This window comes from Cherax quadricarinatus, chromosome 43 (genome assembly GCF_038502225.1).
Source record: "Cherax quadricarinatus isolate ZL_2023a chromosome 43, ASM3850222v1, whole genome shotgun sequence".
NCBI lineage: Eukaryota > Metazoa > Arthropoda > Malacostraca > Decapoda > Parastacidae > Cherax > Cherax quadricarinatus.
This window is the reverse complement of record NC_091334.1, coordinates 17,919,754-17,939,753: the sequence shown is the minus strand read 5'-3', so window position 1 is coordinate 17,939,753 and position 20,000 is coordinate 17,919,754. Positions and strand designations below refer to the sequence as shown.

Genomic DNA, 20,000 nt, shown 5'->3' with positions numbered 1-20,000 from the left:
CAGTTCTCTGTCCCACTGAACCCCGTTCAGGTAGTTCCTCATTCCTGTGTAGTCCCCTTTCTTGTAGTTTGGCTTCATTCGTCCTGGCCTTCCTGCTTCTCCCTCCACTTGTAGCTCTACTGTGTATTCGAAGCTTAAAACCACATGGTCACTGGCCCCAAGGGGTCTTTCATATGTGATGTCCTCGATATCTGCACTACTGAAGGTGAATACTAAGTCCAGCCTTGCTGGTTCATCCTCTCCTCTCTCTCTTGTAGTGTCCCTTACGTGTTGGTACATGAAGTTCTCCAGTACCACCTCCATCATCTTAGCCCTCCATGTATCTTGGCCCCCATGTGGGTCCAAGTTCTCCCAATCGATCTCCTTGTGGTTAAAGTCACCCATGATCAGGAGCTTTGCACTGCATGCATGAGCTCTTCTGGCCACTCTAGCCAGTGTGTCAACCATCGCTCTATTGCTCTCGTCGTACTCTTGCCTTGGCCTCCTGCTGTTCTGTGGTGGGTTATACATCACTGCTATTACCACCTTGGGACCTCCAGAGTGAAGTGTTCCCACCATGTAATCACTTTCTTCTCCGCTATCTCCTCTCTCCAGCTCATCAAAATTCCAGCGATTTTTGATCAGCAACGCCACTCCTCCACCCCCCCCTGTTCCCTCTGTCTTTCCTCAGGATTTGGTATCCCGTTGGAAAGATGGCATCTGTTATCATACCTGTAAGCTTGGTTTCTGTAAGAGCTATGATGTCCGGTGATGCTTCTTTGACTCTTTCGTGCCACTCCTCCCACTTATTTGTTATTCCATCAGCGTTTGTGTACCATACCTTCAGTTTCCTTTCCAACACTGTGGTTTGGGGGGCCTGTGGGGGTGGGAGACCTGGTGGCATACTGTGGGATTCTATAGCTCGATGTTGGGTGGAGGCTGTGGGTATGGATTGTAGTGTGTGTTGGGATGGTGTGATAGGTTGTATGGTTCTGAGAGTAGTTGTGTGTGTGCTTGCCCTTGCTGTTCTGTCCTGCTCTGACTGACCTCTGCTGATTCCCTCCTTGTCTCTTTTCCTAGCTCCTTTCGTTTTTTTGTCCTCTCCCTCAGCTGCTGTCGTTCTGATTTTGTTCTGTCTCTGTCTAGGAACACCCTCTTGTACTCTTCCGAGTATTTCAATCGTGGTTTCTCTTGGAGGATCCTGTTCCGCACTGTTTCCGTCCTGAGAATCAGCTTGATTGGTCGGTTTCTCCCCTTCGAGTACCCCCCTATTCTCTGAAAATTTACAATCTCGTCCATCTCTTCACCTATTTCCGTGATGATTTTCTCAATCTCCTTTCCTTCTTCCTGCTTCCTTTCAGTGTGTGTCCTTTCCTCTCTCTCCTGAAGCCCATGGATAAACACTGATTTTGCTCTTTCTTCCTCCCATTGCCTCACCCTCTGTGACTCTGGATCCTGTCTGTATGTGGTCAGTTTCTCCCTTGATTTTTCCAGTGGCTCTTGATAGCCTTGTTGTGCCTCAGCATTCGACCTATCACCCTCTCCATCTGTGTGTGTGTGTGTGTGTGTGTGTGTTGATGTGTGTGTGTGTGTGTGTGTGTGTGTGTGTGTGTGTGTGTGTGTGTTTGTGTGTGTGTGTGTTGTGTGTGTGTGTGTGTGTGCGTTGTGTGTTGTGTGTGTGTGTGTGTGTGTGTGTGTTTGTGTGTGTGTGTGTGTGTGTGTGTTTGTGTATGTGACTTACTGGACAATAACAAGTACATTATCAGGGCGGACATAAGAGTAGGTGCCACGAACACGACCCTGGTCGTCCCCCTGAGCTGCCTGGGCGAAACGTACGTTCTCAACCTCGTCGTTGATGATGAACTTGAAGGCGTACGGCCGCTGTAAGACGGCGAGTGGGCGAAACATCAAGGGAGATTATTGACAATACTCTTTTATAAATGACCCACACATGGTGACGACATTTCGGTCCGTCCTGCACAGACCGCAACGTCTTCAAATAGAACGAAGTGCGATAGCGCACACATTAACGTAGTTATAGCGCACACATTAACGTAGTTACGTCCTCTTAACGAAGAAAGTGTAAATAACTTCCTCTTACATTCCTGCTGAAGACGACCTTATAACTTTGTACATTACTCAGTATTACACACTGTGCCGTAGTCTAGGATAATTACATGTATTACTACACCAGGCATAGATAAAACACTTACTGTTGGGCAAGACACCTATTGTTGGGGAAGAGACATATGCAACAGTTAGGTATCTTTATTACGAAACGTTTCGCCTACACAGTAGGCTTCTTCAGTCGAGTACAGAGAAGTTGATGGAAGCAGAAGAGACTTGAAGACGATGTAATCAGTCCATCACCCTGACTGACCACCTCAAACTTTAAGGGTGATGGACTGATTACATCGTCTTCAAGTCTCTTCTGCTTCCATCAACTTTTCTGTACTCGACTGAAGAAGCCTACTGTGTAGGCGAAACGTTTCGTAATAAAGATACCTAACTGTTGCATATGTGTCTTACCTAACAACCTGTCGGTATTTTATACCATTTAAATGTTCAAGACATTTATTGTTGGGGAAGACATGGATAAAATACTGTTGGGGAAGACATGGATAAAATACTGTTGGGGAAGACATGGATAAAATACTTACTGTTGGGGAAGACATGGATAAAATACTTACTGTTGGGGAAGACATGGATAAAATACTTACTGTTGGGAAAGACATGGATAAAATACTTACTGTTGGGGAAGACACGGATAAAATACTTACTGTTGGGGAAGACATGGATAAAATACTTACTGTTGGGGAAGACATGGATAAAATACTTACTGTTGGGGAAGACATGGATAAAATACTTACTGTTGGAGAAGACATGGATAAAATACTTACTGTTGGAGAAGACATGGATAAAATACTGTTGGAGAAGACATGGATAAAATACTTACTGTTGGAGAAGACATGGATAAAATACTTACTATTGGGGAAGACATGGATAAAATACTTACTGTTGGAGAAGACATGGATAAAATACTTACTGTTGGGGAAGACATGGATAAAATACTTACTGTTGGGGAAGACATGGATAAAATACTTACTGTTGGAGAAGACATGGATAAAATACTTACTGTTGGAGAAGACATGGATAAAATACTTACTGTTGGGGAAGACATGGATAAAATACTTACTGTTGGAGAAGACATGGATAAAATACTTACTGTTGGGGAAGACATGGATAAAATACTTACTGTTGGAGAAGACATGGATAAAATACTTACTGTTGGAGAAGACATGGATAAAATACTTACTGTTGGAGAAGACATGGATAAAATACTTACTGTTGGGGAAGATATGGATAAAATACTTACTGTTGGAGAAGACATGGATAAAATACTTACTGTTGGGGAAGACATGGATACAATACTTACTGTTGGGGAAGATATGGATAAAATACTTACTGTTGGAGAAGACATGGATAAAATACTTACTGTTGGGGAAGACATGGATAAAATACTGTTGGGGAAGACATGGATAAAATACTTACTGTTGGAGAAGACATGGATAAAATACTTACTGTTGGGGAAGACATGGATAAAATACTGTTGGGGAAGACACGGATAAAATACTGTTGGGGAAGACATGGATAAAATACTTACTGTTGGAGAAGACATGGATAAAATACTTACTGTTGGGGAAGACACGGATAAAATACTTACTGTTGGAGAAGACATGGATAAAATACTTACTGTTGGGGAAGATATGGATAAAATACTTATTGCTGGGGAAGACATGGATAAAATACTTATTGCTGGGGAAGACATGGATAAAATACTTATTGCTGGGGAAGATATGGATAAAATACTTACTGTTGGGGAAGACATGGATAAAATACTTACTGTTGGAGAAGACATGGATAAAATACTTACTGTTGGGGAAGACATGGATAAAATACTGTTGGGGAAGACACGGATAAAATACTGTTGGGGAAGACATGGATAAAATACTTAATGTTGGAGAAGACATGGATAAAATACTTACTGTTGAGGAAGATATGGATAAAATACTGTTGGGGAAGATATGGATAAAATACTTACTGTTGGGGAAGACATGGATAAAATACTTACTGTTGGAGAAGACATGGATAAAATACTTACTGTTGGAGAAGACATGGATAAAATACTTACTGTTGGGGAAGATATGGATAAAATACTGTTGGGGAAGATATGGATAAAATACTGTTGGGGAAGACATGGATAAAATACTTACTGCTGGGGAAGATATGGATAAAATACTGTTGGGGAAGACACGGATAAAATACTGTTGGGGAAGATATGGATAAAATACTGTTGGGGAAGACACGGATAAAATACTGTTGGGGAAGACACGGATAAAATACTTATTGTTGGGGAAGACATGGATAAAATACTGTTGGGGAAGACACGGATAAAATACTGTTGGGGAAGACACGGATAAAATACTGTTGGGGAAAACATGGATAAAATACTTATTGTTGGGGAAGACATGGATAAAATACTTATTGCTGGGGAAGACATGGATAAAATACTTATTGCTGGGGAAGACATGGATAAAATACTTATTGCTGGGGAAGATATGGATAAAATACTTACTGTTGGGGAAGATATGGATAAAATACTTACTGTTGGGGAAGACATGGATAAAATACTTACTGTTGGGGAAGACATGGATAAAATACTTACTGTTGGGGAAGACATGGATAAAATACTTACTGTTGGGGAAGACATGGATAAAATACTGTTGGAGAAGACATGGATAAAATACTTACTATTGGGGAAGACATGGATAAAATACTTACTGTTGGGGAAGACATGGATAAAATACTTACTGTTGGGGAAGACATGGATAAAATACTTACTGTTGGGGAAGACATGGATAAAATACTTACTGTTGGGGAAGACATGGATAAAATACTTACTGTTGGGGAAGACATGGATAAAATACTTACTGTTGGGGAAGACATGGATAAAATACTTACTGTTGGGGAAGACATGGATAAAATACTTACTGTTGGAGAAGACATGGATAAAATACTTACTATTGGGGAAGACATGGATAAAATACTTACTGTTGGGGAAGACATGGATAAAATACTTACTGTTGGGGAAGACATGGATAAAATACTTACTGTTGGGGAAGACATGGATAAAATACTTACTGTTGGGGAAGACATGGATAAAATACTTACTGTTTGGGAAGACATGGATAAAATACTTACTGTTGGGGAAGACATGGATAAAATACTTACTGGGGTCAGGTGTTGCTGGTCGAGGAGTTGTGTCCTGGGCACTGGCTCTTGATCCACGGGAGCAGTGTGCACCACCACCACCATCACCAGCCACACTACCTGCACCACCACCACCCACAATAATAATAACATAAAGAAGGAACACTGCAACAGGCCTACTGGCCTATGCGAGGCAGCTCCAATTCTCCCACCGGCTTAAGCCAATGCCTTGACCTAGTGAGGTCAGACACGTCACTTAAGGGAGGAGCAGTGCATCCGACCTAGTATCACAAGCTAGTCAGGTCCAACTCACACCCACCTACACCCACTCATGTATTTATCCAGCCTATTTTTGAAACTACACAAGGTATTAGCGTCTATGACGGTACTCGGGAGTTTTTCACTCATCCACAACTCTATTACCAAACCAGTGCTTTCCTATATCCTTCCTGAATCTGATTTTTTCAAATTTAAAACCATTGCTGCGAGTCCTGTCTATGTTAGATATTTTTAGCACGCTATTTACATCCCCTTTATTAATTCCCGTTTTCCATTTAAATACCTCAAGCATGTCCCTCCTAATTTTACGCCTTTCTAGAGAGTGCAGATTCAGGGCCTCAGTCTGTCGTCATAGGGAAGATTTCTAATACATGGGATCAACTTTGTCATCCTCCTTTGTACGTTTTCCAGTGCATCTATATCTATTCTGTAATACGGTGACCAGAACTGAGCAGCATAGTCTAAATGAGGCCTAACCAAAGATATATAGAGTTGAAGAACAACCTGAGGGCTCGTATTATTTATGCTTCTTGCTATGAAGCCAAGGATTCTGTTAGCTTTTTTGCGAACGCTAATGCACTGTTGTCTTGGTTTTAGATTACTACTAACCAGAACTCCTAAATCCTTTTCGTAATTTAGTTTATATGTGGCATGGTTATTGTCCTGTCCAACATTTAGAACTTTGCATTTGTTTACTTCTGTCACTTCTCCGACCACTGCATAAGTCTATTCAAATCATCCTGGAGTGCTGTAATGTCCTCATTAGAATGAATTGGACGGCCTGTTTTGGTGTCATCAGCAAATTTGCTTATGTCGCTATTTATTCCCTCATCTAAGTCGTTTATGTAAATTGTGAACAACAACGGGTCCAACATTGACCCCTGTGGAACACCGCTTGTGACGTGCCCCTATTCTGATTTCTCCCCATTTATGCAAACTCTCTGCTGCCTATTCGTCAACCATGCCTCTATCCAGGAAAAAATTTCTCCTCCTATTCCTTGTGCCTTCAGTTTCCTCAATAGTCTCTGATGTGGAACTCTATCGAAAGCCTTACTGAAGTCTATATACACAATATCATATTCAGTACCATGATCTACCTCCTCAAATACCTTAGTGAAGAGAGTTAGTAAATTCGTAAGACAGGAACGCCCCTTTGTAAAACCGCGCTAAGATTCATTAATCAATTTATGCCTTTCGAGATGGCTACGAATTGCTTCGGCAATTATTGATTCCATAAATTTTCCCACTATGGAGGTAAGGCTTATTGGTCTATAGTTCCAAGCTAAGGACCTGTCACCTGCTTTGAAAATAGGTATCACATTTGCCATTTTCCACTTGTCAGGCACTATGCCAGTTTGTAGTGATATGTTGGTGAGCTTTAAGTGATTTGTTCCTAGTGGCAGGGTGACACACTCCTCACAGGGTGACACACTCCTCACAGGGTGACACACTCCTCACAGGGTGACACACTCCTCACAGGGTGACACACTCCTCACAGGGTGACCCCCCACAGAGTGACACTCCTCACAGGGCGACACTCTCCTCACAGGGTGACACTCTTCTCACAGGGTGGCACACTCCTCACAGGGTGACTCCCCCAGAGGGTGACATTCCTCACAGGGTGATACACTCCTCACATGATGACACACTCCCCACAGGGTGCACACTCCTCACAGGGTGACACACTCCTCACAGGGTGACACTCTCCCCACAGGGTGACACTCACGGGGTGACACACTCCTCACAGGGTGACACACTCCTCACAGGATGACACACTCCCCACAGGGTGCACACTCCTCACAGGGTGACACACTCCTCACAGGATGACACACTCCCCACAGGGTGCACACTCCTCACAGGATGACACACTCCCCACAGGGTGCACACTCCTCACAGGGTGACACTCTCCCCACAGGGTGACACTCCTCACAGGGTGACACGCCTAACAACCCAGCATATCTTTCGGCATAAATAACGGGACTCTTTTCCCTTTCCTCTAAATTTGTTCACAAGGCAGAAATTTGGAGTGTAACATGTGCAATGTGATCAAAATATTTAGAATAATCTTAAAACTTTTGTGTAAATTAAACTTGACTTAATATACGCGTTTAAATTGACTTAAAACTCACATGTAAGGGACTGACCGTCTTATAAACACACATGTAAACTGACCATCTTATAAACACACATGTAAACTGACCATCTTATAAACACACATGTAAACTGACCATCTTATAAACACACATGTAAACTGACCATCTTATAAACACACATGTAAACTGACCATCTTATAAACACACATGTAAACTGACCATTTTATAAACACACGTGTAAACTGACCATCTTATAAACACACGTGTAAACTGACCATCTTATAAACACACATGTAAACTGACCATCTTATAAACACACGTGTAAACTGACCATCTTATAAACACACGTGTAAACTGACCATCTTATAAACACACGTGTAAACTGACCATCTTATAAACACACATGTAAACTGACCATCTTATAAACACACATGTAAACTGACCATCTTATAAACACACGTGTAAACTGACCATCTTATAAACACACGTGTAAACTGACCATCTTATAAACACACGTGTAAACTGACCATCTTATAAACACACGTGTAAACTGACCATCTTATAAACACACGTGTAAACTGACCATCTTATAAACACACGTGTAAACTGACCATCTTATAAACACACGTGTAAACTGACCATCTTATAAACACACGTGTAAACTGACCATCTTATAAACACACATGTAAATTGACCATCTTATAAACACACGTGTAAACTGACCATCTTATAAACACACATGTAAATTGACCATCTTATAAACACACGTGTAAACTGACCATCTTATAAACACACATGTAAACTGACCATCTTATAAACACACGTGTAAATTGACCATCTTATAAACACACGTGTAAACTGACCATCTTATAAACACATGTAAACTGACCATCTTATAAACACACGTGTAAACTGACCATCTTATAAACACACGTGTAAACTGACCATCTTATAAACACACATGTAAACTGACCATCTTATAAACACACATGTAAACTGACCATCTTATAAACACACGTGTAAATTGACCATCTTATAAACACACGTGTAAACTGACCATCTTATAAACACACGTGTAAACTGACCATCTTATAAACACACATGTAAACTGACCATCTTATAAACACACATGTAAACTGACCATCTTATAAACACACGTGTAAACTGATCATCTTGTAAACACACATGTATGTTAAATTAATAGTAAATTAACCTTGACTATAAACGCGCATATAAATTTAAATGAGAGCAACAGCTGTTAGCAGTTATTAACAGCTGTTAACAGCTGTTAGCAGCTGTTAACAGCTGGACACACGTGAAAATAACCTCAACCACACTACTTAATGCAACTTAAAACAACTTGGGTGTGAATAAGCTAAGTCATATTAAGTTTTAACAAGTTTAATTGTGCTTGCTGTGTTAGTTTCAGTGGATGTTATAAACGTCTTTCATGTTAACTAACATAAAGCAAGTTTAACCTGGGATGGGATAATGTTGAAGGAAGGTGTATTGAGATTAAGCTTGTGTGATGGACTTGGTTTGTTGAGGCGTAATATACACATTGGGAACGGGCGAAACGTTGCATCTGTGTTCCTGGCACCTGTTGACTCCCCCCCCCCGTTCGTTCACCTAGTGGTAAGTAGGTACCTGGTGTTAGTCACGCTGTTGTGGGTGGCATCCCGGGAAGGATACCAGGATATCTTAGCTAGGGCTGCACCTAATAAAGAGCTTGGCTAGGATACAAGCTCTTAGTGCTTGGCTAGGATAACGGCTCTTAGAGTGCCTATACACTATACACTACTCTGTGTGGTTGTGTAAATGCACTAGGCGGTATTGGACACCATCTTTGTTTCATTATAAGAGGATCGAACTCTCCTACAGTCAGTAGGTCTTTAAATATTGCTTAATGGTAGGAGATCTCGGCTCGTGGGCGAAAAGACTCGGGGGGGGGGGAGGCTTACACCTGTTGACCCTGTTTACCTAGATTGTAAGTAGGTACCCAGGAGGTCGTTGATTGTCGGTCGCATCCTGTGACGCACAACAATCACATGGGGAGTCAAGCTTTGAAATGAGCTGAGGTAGTATAGCTTGGTTCAAGCTTTGAAATATGCTGAGGTAGTATAGCTAGGTTCAAGCTTTGAAATATGCTGAGGTAGTATAGCTTGGTTCAAGCTTTGAAATATGCTGAGGTAGTATAGCTTGGTTCAAGCTTTGAAATATGCTGAGGTAGTATAGCTAGGTTCAAGCTTTGAAATATGCTGAGGTAGTATAGCTTGGTTCAAGCTTTGAAATATGCTGAGGTAGTATAGCTTGGTTCAAGCTTTGAAATAAGCTGAAGTAATATAGCTAGGTTCAAGATTTGAAATATGCTGAGGTAGTATAGCTAGGTTCAAGCTTTGAAATATGCTGAGGTAGTATAGCTGGGTTCAAGCTTTGAAATATGCTGAGGTAGTATAGCTTGGTTCAAGCTTTGAAATATGGTGAGGTAGTATAGCTAGGTTCAAGCTTTGAAATAAACTGAGGTAGTATAGCTTGGTTCAAGCTTTGAAATATGCTGAGGTAGTATAGCTTGGTTCAAGCTTTGAAATATGCTGAGGTAGTATAGCTAGGTTCAAGCTTTGAAATATGCTGAGGTAGTATAGCTTGGTTCAAGCTTTGAAATATGCTGAGGTAGTATAGCTTGGTTCAAGCTTTGAAATAAGCTGAAGTAATATAGCTAGGTTCAAGCTTTGAAATATGCTGAGGTAGTATAGCTAGGTTCAAGCTTTGAAATATGCTGAGGTAGTATAGCTTGGTTCAAGCTTTGAAATATGCTGAGGTAGTATAGCTTGGTTCAAGCTTTGAAATATGCTGAGGTAGTATAGCTAGGTTCAAGCTTTGAAATATGCTGAGGTAGTATAGCTTGGTTCAAGCTTTGAAATATGCTGAGGTAGTATAGCTAGGTTCAAGCTTTGAAATATGCTGAGGTAGTATAGCTTGGTTCAAGCTTTGAAATATGCAGAGGTAGTATAGCTAGGTTCAAGCTTTGAAATATGCTGAGGTAGTATAGCTTGGTTCAAGCTTTGAAATATGCTGAGGTAGTATAGCTTGGTTCAAGCTTTGAAATAAGCTGAAGTAATATAGCTAGGTTCAAGCTTTGAAATATGCTGAGGTAGTACAGCTTGGTTCAAGCTTTGAAATATGCTGAGGTAGTATAGCTGGGTTCAAGCTTTGAAATATGCTGAGGTAGTATAGCTTGGTTCAAGCTTTGAAATATGCTGAGGTAGTATAGCTAGGTTCAAGCTTTGAAATATGCTGAGGTAGTATAGCTTGGTTCAAGCTTTGAAATATGCTGAGGTAGTATAGCTTGGTTCAAGCTTTGAAATATGCTGAGGTAGTATAGCTAGGTTCAAGCTTTGAAATATGCTGAGGTAGTATAGCTTGGTTCAAGCTTTGAAATATGCTGAGGTAATATAGCTTGGTTCAAGCTTTGAAATAAGCTGAAGTAATATAGCTAGGTTCAAGCTTTGAAATATGCTGAGGTAGTATAGCTTGGTTCAAGCTTTGAAATATGCTGAGGTAGTATAGCTAGGTTCAAGCTTTGAAATATGCTGAGGTAGTATAGCTTGGTTCAAGCTTTGAAATATGCAGAGGTAGTATAGCTAGGTTCAAGCTTTGAAATATGCTGAGGTAGTATAGCTTGGTTCAAGCTTTGAAATATGCTGAGGTAGTATAGCTTGGTTCAAGCTTTGAAATATGCTGAGGTAGTATAGCTTGGTTCAAGCTTTGAAATATGCTGAGGTAGTATAGCTTGGTTCAAGCTTTGAAATATGCTGAGGTAGTATAGCTTGATTCAAGCTTTGAAATATGCTGAGGTAGTATAGCTTGGTTCAAGCTTTGAAATAAGCTGAAGTAATATAGCTAGGTTCAAGCTTTGAAATAAACTGAGGTAGTATAGCTAGGTTCAAGCTTTGAAATAAGCTGAAGTAATATAGCTAGGTTCAAGCTTTGAAATAAGCTGAAGTAATATAGCTAGGTTCAAGCTTTGAAATAAACTGAGGTAGTATAGCTAGGTTCAAGCTTTGAAATAAGCTGAGGTAGTATAGCTAGGTTCAAGCTTTGAAATAAGCTGAAGTAATATAGCTAGGTTCAAGCTTTGAAATAAACTGAGGTAGTATATCTAGGTTCAAGCTTTGAAATAAGCTGAAGTAATATAGCTAGGTTCAAGCTTTGAAATAAGCTGAAGTAATATAGCTAGGTTCAAGCTTTGAAATAAGCTGAATATAGCTACGTTCAAGCTTTGAAATAAACTGAAGTAATATAGCTAGGTTCAAGCTTTGAAATATGCTGAGGTAGTATAGCTAGGTTCAAGCTTTGAAATAAGCTGAAGTAATATAGCTAGGTTCAAGCTTTGAAATAAGCTGAAGTAATATAGCTAGGTTCAAGCTTTGAAATAAGCTGAAGTAATATAGCTAGGTTCAAGCTTTGAAATAAGCTGAGGTAGTATAGCTAGGTTTATGCTTTAAAATAAGCTGAGGTAGTATAGCTTGGTTCAAGCTTTGAGATAAGCTAAGGTAGTATAGCTAGGGGTCAAGCTTTCAAGTAAGCTGAAGTTGAATAACTGTCCTTAGCCTGCACTTGAGCGACCACGGACGTTGAATCTGTAACCTTGAACTAATGACACAGTTTTTATGAGTCTCGTAATGAAGCATTAAGAGGGTCATTATGTAACACCTGCGTCAGCAGGTGTTAATGAAGTATTGAGTCATGTTGTTAGCAACACCTGCGTCAGCTGGTATTAATGAAGTATTGAGTCATGTTGTTAGCAACACCTGCGTCAGCTGGTATTAATGAAGTATTGAGTCATGTTAGTAACACCTGCGTCAGCTGGTATTAATGAAGTATTGAGTCATGTTGTTAGCAACACCTGTGTCAGCTGGTATTAATGAAGTATTGAGTCATGTTGTTAGCAACACCTGCGTCAGCTGGTATTAATGAAGTATTGAGTCATGTTAGCAACACCTGCGTCAGCAGGTATTAATGAAGTATTGAGTCATATTGTTAGCAACACCTGCGTCAGCTGGTATTAATGAAGTATTGAGTCATGTTGTTAGCAACACCTGTGTCAGCTGGTATTAATGAAGTATTGAGTCATGTTGTTAGCAACACCTGCGTCAGCTGGTATTAATGAAGTATTGAGTCATGTTGTTAGCAACACCTGCGTCAGCAGGTATTAATGAAGTATTGAGTCATATTGTTAGCAACACCTGCGTCAGCTGGTATTAATGAAGTATTGAGTCATGTTGTTAGCAACACCTGTGTCAGCTGGTATTAATGAAGTATTGAGTCATGTTGTTAGCAACACCTGCGTCAGCTGGTATTAATGAAGTATTGAGTCATTTTGTTAGCAACACCTGCATCAGCTGGTATTAATGAAGTATTGAGTCAAGTTGTTAGCAACACCTGTGTCAGCTGGTATTAATGAAGTATTGAGTCATGTTGTTAGCAACACCTGCATCAGCTGGTATTAATGAAGTATTGAGTCATGTTGTTAGCAACACCTGCGTCAGCTGGTATTCATGAAGTATTGAGTGAGTCATATTGTTAGCAACACCTGCGTCAGCTGGTATTAATGAAGTATTGAGTCATGTTAGCAACACCTGCGTCAGCAGGTATTAATGAAGTATTGAGTCATATTGTTAGCAACACCTGCGTCAGCTGGTATTAATGAAGTATTGAGTCATGTTGTTAGCAACACCTGCATCAGCTGGTATTAATGAAGTATTGAGTCAAGTTGTTAGCAACACCTGTGTCAGATGGTATTAATGAAGTATTGAGTCATGTTGTTAGCAACACCTGCGTCAGCTGGTATTAATGAAGTATTGAGTGAGTCATATTGTTAGCAACACCTGCGTCAGCTGGTATTAATGAAGTATTGAGTCATGTTGTTAGCAACACCTGCGTCAGCTGGTATTAATGAAGTATTGAGTCATGTTGTTAGCAACATCTGCATCAGCTGGTATTAATGAAGTATTGAGTCATATTGTTAGCAACACCTGCGTCAGCTGGTATTAATGAAGTATTGAGTCATGTTGTTAGCAACACCTGCGTCAGCTGGTATTAATGAAGTATTGAGTCATGTTGTTAGCAACACCTGCGTCAGCTGGTATTAATGAAGTATTGAGTCATGTTAGCAACACCTGCGTCAGCTGGTATTAATGAAGTATTGAGTCATGTTGTTAGCAACACCTGCGTCAGCTGGTATTAATGAAGTATTGAGTCATGTTAGCAACACCTGCGTCAGCAGGTATTAATGAAGTATTGAGTCATATTGTTAGCAACACCTGCGTCAGCTGGTATTAATGAAGTATTGAGTCATGTTGTTAGCAACACCTGTGTCAGCTGGTATTAATGAAGTATTGAGTCATGTTGTTAGCAACACCTGCATCAGCTGGTATTAATGAAGTATTGAGTCAAGTTGTTAGCAACACCTGTGTCAGCTGGTATTAATGAAGTATTGAGTCATGTTGTTAGCAACACCTGCGTCAGCTGGTATTAATGAAGTATTGAGTGAGTCATATTGTTAGCAACACCTGCGTCAGCTGGTATTAATGAAGTATTGAGTCATGTTGTTAGCAACACCTGCGTCAGCTGGTATTAATGAAGTATTGAGTCATGTTAGCAACACCTGCATCAGCTGGTATTAATGAAGTATTGAGTCATATTGTTAGCAACACCTGCGTCAGCTGGTATTAATGAAGTATTGAGTCATATTGTTAGCAACACCTGCGTCAGCTGGTATTAATGAAGTATTGAGTCATATTGTTAGCAACACCTGTGTCAGCAGGTATTAATGAAGTATTGAGTCATGTTAGCAACACCTGCATCAGCTGGTATTAATGAAGTATTGAGTCATATTGTTAGCAACACCTGCGTCAGCTGGTATTAATGAAGTATTGAGTCATGTTGTTAGCAACACCTGCGTCAGCTGGTATTAATGAAGTATTGAGTCATGTTAGCAACACCTGCGTCAGCAGGTATTAATGAAGTATTGAGTCATGTTGTTAGCAACACCTGCATCAGCTGGTATTAATGAAGTATTGAGTCATGTTGTTAGCAACACCTGCGTCAGCAGGTATTAATGAAGTATTGAGTCATGTTAGCAACACCTGCGTCAGCTGGTATTAATGAAGTATTGAGTCATGTTGTTAGCAACACCTGTGTCAGCAGGTGTTAATGAAGTATTGAGTCATGTTGTTAGCAACACCTGTGTCAGCAGGTATTAATGAAGTATTGAGTCATGTTGTTAGCAACACCTGCGTCAGCAGGTATTAATGAAGTATTGAGTCATGTTATTAGCAACACCTGTGTCAGCTGGTATTAATGAAGTATTGAGTCATGTTGTTAGCAACACCTGTGTCAGCAGGTGTTAATGAAGTATTGAGTCATGTTGTTAGCAACACCTGTGTCAGCAGGTGTTAATGAAGTATTGAGTCATGTTGTTAGCAACACCTGTGTCAGCAGGTATTAATGAAGTATTGAGTCATGTTGTTAGCAACACCTGCGTCAGCAGGTATTAATGAAGTATTGAGTCATGTTGTTAGCAACACCTGTGTCAGCTGGTATTAATGAAGTATTGAGTCATGTTGTTAGCAACACCTGCGTCAGCAGGTGTTAATGAAGTATTGAGTCATGTTGTTAGCAACACCTGTGTCAGCAGGTATTAATGAAGTATTGAGTCATGTTAGCAACACCTGCGTCAGCTGGTATTAATGAAGTATTGAGTCATGTTGTTAGCAACACCTGCGTCAGCTGGTATTAATGAAGTATTGAGTCATGTTGTTAGCAACACCTGCGTCAGCTGGTATTAATGAAGTATTGAGTCATGTTGTTAGCAACACCTGCGTCAGCTGGTATTAATGAAGTATTGAGTCATGTTGTTAGCAACACCTGCGTCAGCTGGTATTAATGAAGTATTGAGTCATGTTGTTAGCAACACCTGCGTCAGCTGGTATTAATGAAGTATTGAGTCATGTTGTTAGCAACACCTGTGTCAGCTGGTATTAATGAAGTATAGAGTCATGTTGTTAGCAACACCTGTGTCAGCTGGTATTAATGAAGTATAGAGTCATGTTGTTAGCAACACCTGTGTCAGCTGGTATTAATGAAGTATTGAGTCATGTTAGCAACACCTGCGTCAGCTGGTATTAATGAAGTATTGAGTCATGTTGTTAGCAACACCTGCGTCAGCTGGTATTAATGAAGTATTGAGTGAGTCATGTTGTTAGCAACACCTGCGTCAGCTGGTATTAATGAAGTATTGAGTCATGTTAGCAACACCTGCGTCAGCTGGTCCTTCCTAACAAAACTAACAAGTGTTTACAAACAACTTAGGCACCTGATCTTTATGAATTAGACACATGTGTAACACTTGGGGTATCTTTACTGGAGGAACGTTTCGCCTGACAGTGGCTTCGTCAGTCCAATACAAGGAAGAATGGTGAAGATCAGGAGTTTGAGGTAATCAGTCCCTTAATTGATGGACTGATTACATCGACTCCAGGCTGAGGGACTGATCACCTCAAACTCCTGATCTTCACCATTCTTCCTTGTATAGGACTGATGAAGTCACTGTGTGGCGAAACGTTCCTCCAGTAAAGATACCCCAGTGTTGCACATGTGTCTAATTTACGAACTTGTCGGTTCTCTGTACCATTTGTCTACACACCAACCTTCTTCATATTTGCAGTCAGCAGTCGTCACAGGACGTTGTTACGTGAGTCACCGTGCGTCACACTCTGTGTCCTGATCCCGTCACTCCCTCTATATATACGCAGCCACTGACTGGGAAGCAATATCATCCTTAACACTCACTATAGCTTCATGTCTTCTAGGAGTTCCGCTCTTATGGTGCGTTTAGTGACCTGGCGTGACCCCTGGGTCAACGGGGATAACCTTAGGGAAGGTAGGGGAAAGGGAATACAACGTGGAGGAGGGGGAAAGGGATTAAGGGAGGGAAGGGAGGATGAAAGAGGTGATACTTAGTAAGTTTATTCAGGTATACACAAATACAGTTACATAGATTATCATACATAGCAGCATGTGTGTACAGAACCTGGGATAACCCAGAAAAGTCAAAGTGACTGACTTCCATGGAGCTGAACTCTTCTCCAGGCTGAGGGACTGACCACCTCAAATAATTTTTCTTCAAGGTTGATATACTGATTACATCATCTTTATTTCATTACTACTGCTTCCTCTATATTTGACTGAAGAAGTCTATTGCGTAGGTGAAACGTTCCATCAGTGAAGATACCCAACTGTTGCACATGCGTCTTAATCAAGTTGTCTGTATTTTATTCCATTTTTCAACATGGGCCAGTAGGCCTGCTGCAGTGCTCTTTCTTATGCTGTTATGATAGTTTAATACAGAATTTCAGAGTGAATATTTAGTTTTGTATAAGAGGGAGTGAGAGGTGAGGAGAGGGATGAGGTGGTTGTTATGAGAGGGAATAGGGGAAAGTTTTAATCTCCCAGAAACCATAACAAGATCACCTGATTCCTCGTGTCGGAGGGAGTGTAGGGAGGGGGAGGAGATGAAACACACCATGGTACGGGTGGGGTTCGAAACCCATGGCGAGTGAGTGGTAAAAGTCCAGGCCAGTGCGTAAACCACTGGACCAGCTGGCTATAATAAGATTCATTCAGCTAGGTATATTTATACACCTGGAGTCTTGCGACTCACTCGCTATGGTTTCAACCTTCACCCGTTCCCTGGTTTATTGGCAATCGTGTTATCACGATTTCGTGAGTCGAGATGTTTATTAAATAACAAGAAGGCACAATACCGTGACTGGAACAATACAAGTACAAATCTGAGTGAAACGTCGTGGTCAGCTCCTCTCTTCTGTGTCCTGGTTATTTGTGAGATGTTTATTGTAGGAGACGAGAGTTAATGGAGGGGGTGGGGAGTGTGTAGTGGGTTACTTGGGGAGTGGGTGGGGGAGGGGGTGATGACCAGCCGCCCACCAGGAACTGAAAGGTCAACACAGATCAGGTCAGGGGTCAAGGAGCATTACACTAATTCTTTTAAGCGCTCCTGAAGACTCTTGATTCAAGGATTTGGAGCTCCCTTTCCTTCACTGGATCATACTTAAATGCCTGCGTACTGCACAGGCACTGTACAACCCATGTGGGTTTAGCGCTTCCTCATAATAATAGTAATGTAAACCATACCCCCGGCCGGGATTGAACCCGCGGTCATAGAGTCTCAAAACTCCAGCCCGTAATGTAATTTTCTTCTCTTTCCCGCAGTAAATCATTTCTTGTCTTCTCATTACTGTTATTGGGTTGTGTTAGCTAGCAGCAGAGTTCTTGGTAATTTATTAGGAATACCTTCAAGACGGTGTCTCCTGTATAACTCGAGAAGGCATCATTCACCTGGTTAGGTTAGAGTTATGTTTAGTTAGGTTTAGTAAGGTTAGGTTAGGTTAAGTTAATGTATATTAACTTACACTTTCCACAATATTGAAATTAAGGGAAACAATTTTCATACAACACTGAGCACGGGGGGGAAGGGGAGCGTATTCTTGCATTACCAACGTTCATTTTTCTCACAAACGTTGAATATGATCGATGATGCGTTGCTACCAGGGACGTGACCTACCTCCAGTCTTCAGGTCTGATGTGTCGTTCTTGTTTAGCCTTCAAATATTGTAGCACTTAGTACTACCTCGTTTATCTTATTATATGCTTCTGCCACACTGTCCAGATGGCTATTATTATTATAAGACCCTTGTGGTCTTACGGGAAATGGGAAAATTTGTAAAGGATAGTATGTTATCTTCTGTCAACACTACGTTGTGTGTGTCATATCATAACGCGACGGGCTGGAGTTTTGAGACTCTCTGACCGCGGGTTCAATCCCGGCCGGGGTATGGTTTGTTTGCAATCGTGTCATTACGATTTCGTGAGTCATCTAATTTTTGTTTGTTGTGTGCGCGCACACAGGTGACCGCATCGTTGGCATCAACGGGCGCAGCGTGGAGAACCTGCCCTACACGGCGGCCGTCGACCTGCTCAGGCAGATCTCTCAGCAGGTCACCCTGCTTGTGTCTCAGCCAGTCACCACGCCCTCGCCCATGCCGTCACAATCCAACCTTACACACACCGCCACGCCCACGCAGGCGGTACCCACTCCACCCGCCGCCGCAGCGGCGACTATCACCAAAGACACCGGTAGTCTGGCACGAGGCGCGGAAAATGTCTGCGAGGGCGCAAAAAGTACCTGTGCGGGCGCAGGAAATGCCAGACCTCACATAGGTAAGACTTACCTTCCTAACATTTCATACAATTTTCTTAATCATCAAAATGGCAGACGTAAACTTAAACAATAAAAACACACTGCCGAAAAGTATTTAATAGAGTTTTCTCTTGGTTAATGTTTTAATACACATTATTAACAAGTTTATTACAATATTTTCTTCTCAAACGTTATTTGCTAGGTAATAAAACCAGTGGTCACTTTTGATGGTTTCTTGTAATGACTCGTTTTATTGTGAATAATTTCTTCAATTATTGCTCGTTATTGATAAGATAATGAGCATTGGTATTATAACGTTAACTCTGAGCGTCATTTGTCCAGTCTAGAGACTTCTGAATTTGAAAAAAAATAATTTTGAAACTAAAATGTACTGCTTCTGCTCAGTATGTTTTTGAATGAATATATATATATATATATATATATATATATATATATATATATATATATATATATATATATATATATATATATATATATAATAAAATATTCCTATTAGTAAAAAAAAATATATGAAAAGATGGGGTGGTAGGGGAAGTGGAATATTCAAATGGCTTCAGGAAGAAATCCAAATATTTTTTCCTTGAAGCCTTTTTATCCACTTCTCCGAGGCTATGGGTCCCACAATTTACACCAGAGGTGGACCCCATCCTATAAATAAATAAATATATATATATATATATATATATATATATATATATATATATATATATATATATATATATATATATATTAGCTTTAGATCTTTCGCACTTTGGTGCGTCGTCAGGAGCTACGCAATGTTGCAAGACAGCAACAGGTAGGAGGGGAAATTCTCTGAGGCAAGGCACTAATTGAATGATGGTGAAAGTGTTTCTTCATTTTCGGGTGACCCTGCCGCAGTGGGAGACTACCTGTGCGTCATTGTTGTACACTGTTGTTTGTATCTTGAGAGAATTGTTTGGCTAAGCAGGTGTGTTTTGTTCCAGGTGAGGCGACAGTGAGAGCCGTGGGCGGGGTAGTGACCTTTGTCCGAGAGGTCAGGTCAGGACCTGTCACTGTTATCACCCTCAACGCTGGCTCCCCACCACCCCTGGGGG

The 20,000-nt window shown here is 40.8% G+C and overlaps 2 protein-coding genes across 7 annotated transcripts in view; one reads left to right on the top strand and one right to left on the bottom strand.

Annotated features, from left to right (window-relative positions):
- The window catches only part of LOC128694326 (uncharacterized), a 10,507-nt gene extending 4,849 nt beyond the window's left edge, over positions 1–5,658 (bottom strand). The window contains exons 1-2 of the mRNA XM_053784418.2: positions 5,272–5,658; positions 1,721–1,860 (exon numbers count right to left, since the gene is read on the bottom strand). Coding sequence (XP_053640393.2) covers positions 1,721–1,860; positions 5,272–5,403 — 272 coding nt within the window. The 5' untranslated portion in view covers positions 5,404–5,658. The remainder of the gene's footprint in view (positions 1–1,720; positions 1,861–5,271) is intronic.
- Positions 1–20,000, top strand: part of LOC128694147 (tyrosine-protein phosphatase non-receptor type 13) — a 419,661-nt gene that overhangs the window by 389,302 nt on the left and 10,359 nt on the right. For all 6 annotated transcript variants that reach the window (XM_070093630.1, XM_070093634.1, XM_070093628.1 and 3 more), the window contains 2 exons: positions 18,612–18,923; positions 19,890–20,000. The exon at positions 19,890–20,000 is cut by the window's right edge and continues 161 nt beyond it. In XM_070093630.1, the coding sequence (XP_069949731.1) occupies positions 18,612–18,923; positions 19,890–20,000 (423 nt within the window). The remainder of the gene's footprint in view (positions 1–18,611; positions 18,924–19,889) is intronic.